The following is an 8,767-nucleotide window of genomic DNA, read 5'->3' as shown; positions in this document are numbered from 1 at the left end:
TAACCAAGTATACAGAGGACTTTTGCTGGTTCTTCACTCAGAGATGAATTCCGCACACAAAAGGTGGGTTATATTTGCTTCATTATTTATATTTTTCCTTTTTGTTATATGTATTTTGGACTCAATTAAATCTTAGGTGTTGGACTTTCTTCACAGTTGGAAGATATTCTTGCATTTTGAAATTCTAGTGAATATGCTCAGATGTATGTTTAATGTCAACAATGAAGAAAGGGAAAAATATGTTTGGTGTGGCAATTTTCATTCTCAGCTAATTCTAATTTAATACCATAATAAAATAGTGTTGAAGGGGTAACCGTTTATCCTTAATATTGCTTTGCAAGACGTAACTGCTTTATTCTTTGACTGTGGCACTCTTCAGTGCTATGCATTGTCCCTTATCACATAGCACGCACAGTAAATTAAAATTCATCTGGCGATGGAGCACAGGCAGAGAATATCTTTCTGTTTTTTTCACCCTTCAGAACACTTCTTTCTTTGTTCCTGACATTCCCTTTGCCCAGGGGGAAGTTCCCCCAGCTGGTTGCAGATCAAAGTTTATTTGATTCAAGAGGTTCTTTACCAGCCTGGACTCTGAAGAACAGGGTCAGCTGCTCTTTGAAGGAATCAGGGTCAGATTTCCTTGACTTAGTTCACCTTGTGAGTGATACTGTAGTTCGACCAATCATCCCAGCTTCATTTCTACTCTGTGCTCAGATACCCTAGCACAGGATTTGACCTCTCAGTTGGGTTCTACTGAGGTAGAAATTTATACTTTACTGATCTATTCTTTTAATGCTTTTGGTGATGTTATTTACATGTATTTTTTATTTACTTAATTAAAAGAAAACTTGATTAAGCTTGGTAGGATAGTTGGAGGGGAAGGGATGAGTTTTGATATCAGTTAATCAAATTATTAGGGACTAACACATTATAACGTAGAACTGAAAAAATAGGCTTTTGGTTTTTATTTAACAAAAGATTACACAGGGGCAGAATTTTAAAACTTTGGGTTTTTACAGACAAAATCAGCACAGGAAAAAAAAAAATTGGGGATGCTTGTCTCCTGAAACAGTTTATGAGTTGTCATACTTAAGGTTGTCTGTCTGTTATGTTAAATGCTTAATGACAAGAGAGTAATGCCCAGGTCATGGTTTTTCATGATAGGACTGATGCCTCTCCAGATCTTTGTAGGCTATTGATAGACATGACCAGATACTAATTCTGCTGGACTGTTTTCAATATCCAGAAAATCTTTCCCTCCATGGGTTTTTGATCCTTAGAACTAGATTTATTGTCCCTCGCTGTTTCTATAGAGGTTCTTTGTCAAGTTGCAACTCTGGGGTAATTTGGAAAATGTAGAAAATTTCCTGGTACAATTAGGAAATTGTGGAGTATTTGGAAGTGTCAAGATTCAGATTTTGTGTCATTCTTCCAGATTTTGGGTGCCAGTACTTCATATGTAGTGTCTAATTATGCTGCTGTTTTCCTGTTAGTATGGTTTTGGCCAGACTGGCATTGCAAATTTCATGAGCTCATATAATTCCTCCGCAAGATTCTTAGCTTACTGGAAAAATGGACCTCTGTGTCCTTGTGCTATAGCAAAGACAAAGCTGGTCAGCTTCTCTGATTGGCTGACTCTGAGGGAGTGTATGGCCATATCTGGGATCTTTGGGGTGTGAAGAGGGATATCCTTTGTCTCTTCTGCGTGAAGAGGTTGCTTTTGCACTGGTTCCTGTGAGGGTCCATGGGGTTTTTGGAGTTCTGTCCCCAAATGTGTGTGGACATGGAGTGTACAGAAAAAACAGATGGGAGGCTTTTTGTGTTCTCCTTTACTCCTAAATGCATTGATGTGTGTTTGTACCAGTTTTGTATTTTTCAAGACTGTTGAGAAATGTGTATTGCTTAACATCTCTGTGTTTGTTTAACATACCACCAATTGTATTCCCCCCATTATGAAGGAATTAATTTTTACTTAACTGAGAAAAATCAATCATAGGAATTAAAGAATGTGGGTGAGGAACTTTGATATGAACTTAGAACAAGAATATGTGAAAATAAAATTTGTATTACATACATTTTGTATTGAATTTTATTTTAGCAATAAAAAACAAATATAACAGTTCAACAGTTTCAGCAAATTCCATGTGTTTCCTTTTCATAGGGCTGGACTCATCACTGAGACACATTGAAGAGAAAACAAAGATATGCTTCTGTGTTTCTGTAAAAAATCAAGATAAACCTGCAAAGTATAATGAGACCTCTTACAAATATCTATGTCTTTTCTTGTGTCTTTACATTCATGCTATGGAATAATATCCAGCCAACTGTGGAAAATGAATTTGTTGCAAATTATTCAAACAGTTTGCTAACTAATGTTCCAAAAAACATTCCCATCCATACTCAAGTATTAGATTTATCACATAATAGGATCTCTGGACTTAGTATTTCAGAATTTATTTCTCTTCCTGACCTTCAAGTATTAAATCTTTCTCATAATCTAATTACAGAGCTTGACTTCAGTGTCTTCATTTTTAATGAAGATTTAGAATACTTAGATTTATCTCATAATAAAATTTTGAAAGTTTACTGTCAAACTCTTGCATACCTTAGACATTTAGATCTTTCTTTCAATAACTTTACTGCCCTGCCCATCTGTCAGGAATTCGGGAACATGTTTCGTTTGGAGTACCTAGGATTAAGTGCTATGATGATACGAAGGTCGGACTTCAGGTATATAATACATTTACAGCTGCACACTGTCATCCTAACCTTAGAAGACTTTTCTCTGTATGAGCCTCAGAGTCTGACAGCCTTGAATACAAGGAGCCTCCACATTGTTTTTGCAGCAAACAAAAACTTCAGTTTTTCCCTCTTGTATGATGGAATGAGCACTTCAGAAAACTTAAAAATAGTTAACTTAAGATACACCTTGAGCTACAAATATTTCCCCTCTCCTCCTTTAGCGCTTCTGAAGAAAATCAAGACAACAGCTCTAATGCTTGACACTGTGGACTTACAATGGGCTATCATTTTACAAATTTTCCTGCTTATTTGGTATTCACCTGTGGAGCATTTGACTGTGAGAAATTTGACTTTTCGGGGACCACTGGGGGAGCTGAGTGAATATGAATTTCTACCCTTATTAAGCTCTCTGGAACAATTAATTTCTTTGGATGGCTCCATGAAAGCACTAACTTTGGAGCATGTTCGTAATAAGGTTTATTATTTCAACCAGGAGATTCTATACAGACAGTTTTCAGAGATGAATATTGCCAATTTGACAATATATGATGCATATATGCCACACATGCTTTGCCCCAATAGAACGAGCTCATTTCAGTATTTAAATTTTTCTCACAATGCTCTGACGGATGAACTGTTCCAGAACTGTGGCACTCTGACAGATCTGAAATTACTTATTTTGCAGAGGAATAAATTTGAGAGCCTTCACAAGGTAAGCTTCATGACCAGCCATATGAAATCGCTGAAATATTTGGACATGAGCAACAACTTGCTGCATCACGATGCCGCTGATGTGCAATGCCAATGGGCTGAGTCTCTGACAGAGTTGGACCTGTCCTCAAATCAGCTGATGGATGCCGTGTTTGAGTGCTTGCCAGTCAACATCAAAAAGCTCTACCTGCAGAACAATCAGATCACCAGTGTCCCCAAGGAGATGGCTGAGCTGAAGTCCTTGGAAGAGCTGAACCTGGCATTGAACAGGCTGGCTGACCTGCCAGGGTGCGGTGGCTTTACGTCCTTGGAGTTTCTGAATGTAGAGATGAATTCGATCCTCACCCCATCTGCCGACTTCTTCCAGAGCTGCCCACGGGTCAGGGAGCTACAAGCCGGGCACAACCCATTCAAGTGTTCCTGTGAACTGCAAGACTTTATCCGTCTGGAGAGGCAGTCTGGGGGGAAGCTGTTTGGCTGGCCGGCAGCGTACATGTGTGAGTACCCAGAAGACTGGCAGGGAACGCAGCTGAAGGACTTCCACCTGTCTGAACTGGCTTGCAACACGATGCTCTTGCTTGTGACAGCTCTGCTGCTGACGCTGGTGCTGGTGGCTGTCGTGGCCTTTCTGTGCATCTACCTGGATGTGCCGTGGTACGCGCGGATGACGGTGCAGTGGACGCAGATGAAGCGGAGAGCTTGGCACAACCACCCCGAAGAGCAGGAGACCGTTCTGCAGTTCCACGCGTTCATTTCCTACAGCGAGCGGGATGCGTTGTGGGTGAAGAACGAGCTGATCCCGAACCTGGAGAAGGGGGAGGGCTGTGTACAGCTGTGCCAGCACGAGAGAAACTTTGTCCCTGGCAAGAGCATTGTGGAGAACATCATTAACTGCATTGAGAAGAGCTACAAGTCGATCTTTGTGCTGTCTCCCAACTTTGTGCAGAGTGAGTGGTGTCACTATGAGCTCTACTTTGCCCATCACAAATCATTCAGTGAGAATTCCAACAGCTTAATCCTCATTTTACGGGAGCCGATCCCTCCGTATATTATCCCTGCCAGGTATCACAAGCTGAAGGCTCTCATGGCAAAGCGAACCTACCTGGAGTGGCCGAAGGAGAGGAGCAAGCGTGCGCTTTTCTGGGCTAACCTGAGGGCAGCTATTAGCATAAACCTGCCAATATCCTCTGAAGCTAATGAGGAGCAGAGTGATGTTACTTCTATTAGTAGTATAATCAGTATGTGAATAACTGACTGTCTTAAATTGTTTTCATCAAGTTTTTATTGTTTTTTTACAGTATTCCTAGTTTGTAGCAAAATGTAATTGTGATACATACAGAAATTGCTCTTGCTTATTCTAGTGATGAAAGTAGTCAGAAATCTTCTGTAGTTGCCCATCATCGACAAAGAGAAGGAGAGAAAAATTTTCATAGTGATTGCACATATTTTTGTAGACTTAGACTCCATTTATTTTGGACTTTTCCCATTGAAATCAATATTTGAAAGTAACAAAAATACTGGTTGGTTCCATGTCATCAGGACTGTCATAGCATGCATTTAATCTTTGTTCTGACATGGATGTTGTGAGGTTTAGGTGTGATTTCTTTCCTTGAGTTTAATTAAATACTACAAAGAAGAAGAAAGCTCTTCTTTAAATCCCTTCCTGCCAAAGGTACGGTATCTCTACACCTTCAGCCTGCTTTCCTGTCCCGAAATTCTTTCCCTTCATCACAGACAGAGACTTCCCTGGGTAAGAGCTGAAAGTTGGAGCCATTAGTCCATGTTTAACATTCTTCTTGCTTTGCTGTCCTAAATTCCCACTTGCCTAGATTAGAATTCACTATTTGCTGTCTTCAAAATAATAGTTAATATCTGAACTTATGAAATTTTTATAGTATTATAATATTGCTGCTTTCTGCTATGTTGTTTGTTGCTTTTTTTCTCCTGTTTTCTAAAACATTGAAGCTTGATGTTTGGAGATGAATCCCCTTAATATGCCCAGACTTTCAGTGAACTCTCTTAACCTTGCCCTTTTAATCAGCAGGTGAAAAAGGAGTAATTTTCACTGGGAAATAACTTCTCTGCTAAAATAAAACTGATTAAACTAATGGTATTTGATGATAGGAGACATCTAATCATTTGCTGTGCTTGGATTTAATTTGACAATCTAATAAACCTCTCATTTTTTATCTGTTATTAAATTTCCTGGTGTCATTTCACTGGTGATGAGGAGTTGTATAATTATACTTAGGGCTTAATGGAAATGCAGAGCCCTTTGATAGCAACTGTGAGCAGCACACGCAGGTGAGCAAGACAGTAAGAGGACATGATCCTTAACACTTGCTGAGGCAGCTGACTGAGCACCTGCCAGGCATGAGTGGTGGTAGCTAGATGAAGCAGTGGATGGGAAGCTACAGGAGAGTTTCCTGCTGTCCAGAGATACTGAGACACTGCTGTGTGCCTACCTACCAGCTCAGGTTAACTGGGCATTGCAGTAGGATGCTATGTGCCTGGCTCTCAGTGTAGAGGTTTGGAAAGAATGGCTAAAAATCTCTGTTAAGTCTTTTCAGGTGAAGGGAAGTTGGCTAATGACTGCTGTGACAACACATAACTGAGATCTCCCCCTTTCCCAAAGCCAGAACCAAGCATTCTTTGTGTACCTTAAAAAGGGCTGCTAAACCCTTAGTACTTCAGTGGGAGCTGCTGGATGCAGCATGCTTGAAAAGCAAATTATTTATGATGAGGGGAGATGTTCAAAGACACAGAGGAGCTTAGTGCTCTGCAGGAGTTCAAGTCAGGAAAGCTTTACCCTACCCTGAGAGTCACTTGTGCTTCATGGCAACCCAACGTGGTGGCCAGGGGCATTGGGCACCATTTAAGGGTTGTGTGCTATACAGCTCTCGGGTACTTAAGGAACTGTTCAGCCACAGAGGCCAGCGCACATTAAGCTGGTTAGGAGATTTGTACCCTTTACATCTCCAGGGCTCCTCTGTGCTTTACAGTGGAGAATGCTACCAGAAAACCTGTGCCACTCCTTCCTGAAAGATTTCTTCCCCTCTCAAGCATTACACTCTAAGGACATGATTAGCATTCACACTTCGTGGTAATGTTTTAATGGACACATATTATGTCCTGTTTACTAGACAAGAAAAGAGGAAGTAACATTTCTCAAATCAGGCTTTCCGGTCCCTGTAAATATAATGCATCAGCAAACTGGGTTTTATGTCCTAAATAAAGTACAGGGTCTGGGCTGTGGAAGAGTTCCTCACCTATAAGACTGTTCTGAAACCTAAGATGTTGATAGGTGTGAGAGGAATATTTTCTCAAGTCTTTCATGTATATTGTTTTAGGATATTAACCCTGTAACACCCCTTTATACTCTGTCCTTCCTACCTCACAAATCATTCTGCACATGCCAAGTATTTCAGTTGTTTACATACTGTACAGTACACTACAGCTGAATACACTTCTGAGTTCCTTTGATAAAGCAGATTAATTCTGATTTGTTGTTGTTTTGTGGTTTGTTGTTTGTGGGTTTTTTTTTTGTTTTTTTGTGGGTTTTTTTTTTTTTTTTTAGTTACCCTTTGACAGTGTTTCTCATCACTTCTCTGTTGGAACTTCCATTTTCTTGTTCCCTGAAACTCAGTTTCTGTTCAGACCATACATAAAGTGTTGATTATTTTTTGGTTTGGCCAAATGTAGCAACTGCTTTTCTTCACTGCTTTTTATGATGCTGTTGAAGAATTTTTATTTTTTTTTTTTGAAATGTGTTCATAAAGCTGCTTCTTGGGAAGAAGTTTGCAAGACTTACAGGACATGAGTATCTGGCTGAACTCTTGAAATATTGTCATACTAACGTCCATGTTTATAAAAATGATGTCAGGTGTTGCTCTTCCTGAGCTCACAAGGCTTGAACCACACATGAAAGCAACATTGTGTATCGACTTAGTGTTCTGCCAGGCCAGAGTTCGTAAGCTTAAATTTTGCCTTTTTCTCAGGCTAAGGGTGACACCCAGTGTCCGATTAAGTTATCACTGTTTCCTGAGAATGATAGCTCATGCTGGAATACACACAACGCATTTTTGCCTTTTAGGAAAACTGAAATAGATAATCATGTCAGCCCAGCAAATGCAGGAGCCACTCGCAGGTGTGCGTAGGCTAGAGAAGAGAGGTCAGGATAAGCCCTTCCTTGCGGCAGTTCCCACGCGGGGTCAACGGCTGTGACTCTGTCCCCGATGCCATCGTTCCCTCCCAGGAGTAGGCTGTGGAGTGCAGATGCCGACTAGTTTGCTGACAAATGAACCTTGTAGATCAACAGGACAATGTGAGCACTGACTCTTGCTTTACAATGAGCAATCCCTATTTTCAAGAAGAATGCCAAGAAACACATGCTGGTCATTTTCTCACACTCTATTAGCAGGGTTTTATTTTTATACCTCATATACCTGCTTTCCCTTCTGTCTGTCACTAGCATAGGCACTCACCAGCCTGATCTGCGGGGTCCCAGGCAGCAACAGACCAACATCCAGGTGCCATTACCTCAGCAGGAATGGGAAGTATTAAGAGATGCATAGGGAATTCAATTCGGCCCACTCTTTTTAGGCATCTGAAAAAGCGTGAGGAAGTAAAAACCATTCTTTGTCAGCTCTACACATCATCTCTCAGCAAAGCCTGCGAGTATGCCCAGAGGGGATCAGGATTCGTGTGCATCAATGCGTTGGCAGTGTGCTCCTGCACTGACTGCTCTGCCACCCTGGCCTGGGAAAGGGCTGTGGGGAAGAACACGGCTAAAGGAACAGGCCCAGACAGCCATTTTGTGAGTGATAAAATATGCAAACTTCTTTGTTCGGTGCTCTGGACCCACCAATGGACTAATGAGAATGCCTTAATTAGAAGCAGGTAAACTATTTTCACGCGTTTGCCACTAAGTGCAGTGCTGGGCACAGCTCCTCCAGATGGCACAGGAGGTAGAAGAAGCAGTGCAGGTGTGCACAGGCAGAGCCCGCTCCTGCCCTGCCCCTGGTCGTGCGCAGGCAGGTACACACAGGAGGTGTGCATGGGCGCTGCAGAAGGGCCACCCGAAAAACCAGGGGCTCCCACATACCTGGCCCTTGTGACTGCATCACTGCTCTTTGTTGTCCAGCATATGATGACATGACCACAAACATTATTCTGAGGGTTTTATTAACAAGTATAATACATAGGCGTTGTATCCTAAATATAGTATGAGGACTGTACAGTACAAATTTATGTTCACAGTCTGACATGACAAAATGTCATTACTGAATTCCCATTGGACTACCAAAGTAGAAAC

The 8,767-nt window shown here is 41.2% G+C and overlaps 1 protein-coding gene across 1 annotated transcript; it reads left to right on the top strand.

The window, feature by feature from the left end:
* Positions 1–5,622, top strand: LOC113479337 (toll-like receptor 1). Its single transcript, XM_026847154.1, has 2 exons — positions 1–63; positions 2,162–5,622. Exon 2 carries the CDS (start codon positions 2,252–2,254, stop codon positions 4,697–4,699), a length of 2,448 nt encoding a protein of 815 aa, XP_026702955.1. The 5' UTR covers positions 1–63; positions 2,162–2,251; the 3' UTR covers positions 4,700–5,622.
* The last annotated feature ends 3,145 nt before the right edge of the window (positions 5,623–8,767 follow it).

Source organism: Athene cunicularia (assembly GCF_003259725.1).
Source record: "Athene cunicularia isolate RWA chromosome 4 unlocalized genomic scaffold, athCun1 chr4_part1, whole genome shotgun sequence".
NCBI lineage: Eukaryota > Metazoa > Chordata > Aves > Strigiformes > Strigidae > Athene > Athene cunicularia.
This window is presented reverse-complemented; position numbering and strand designations above follow the sequence as displayed.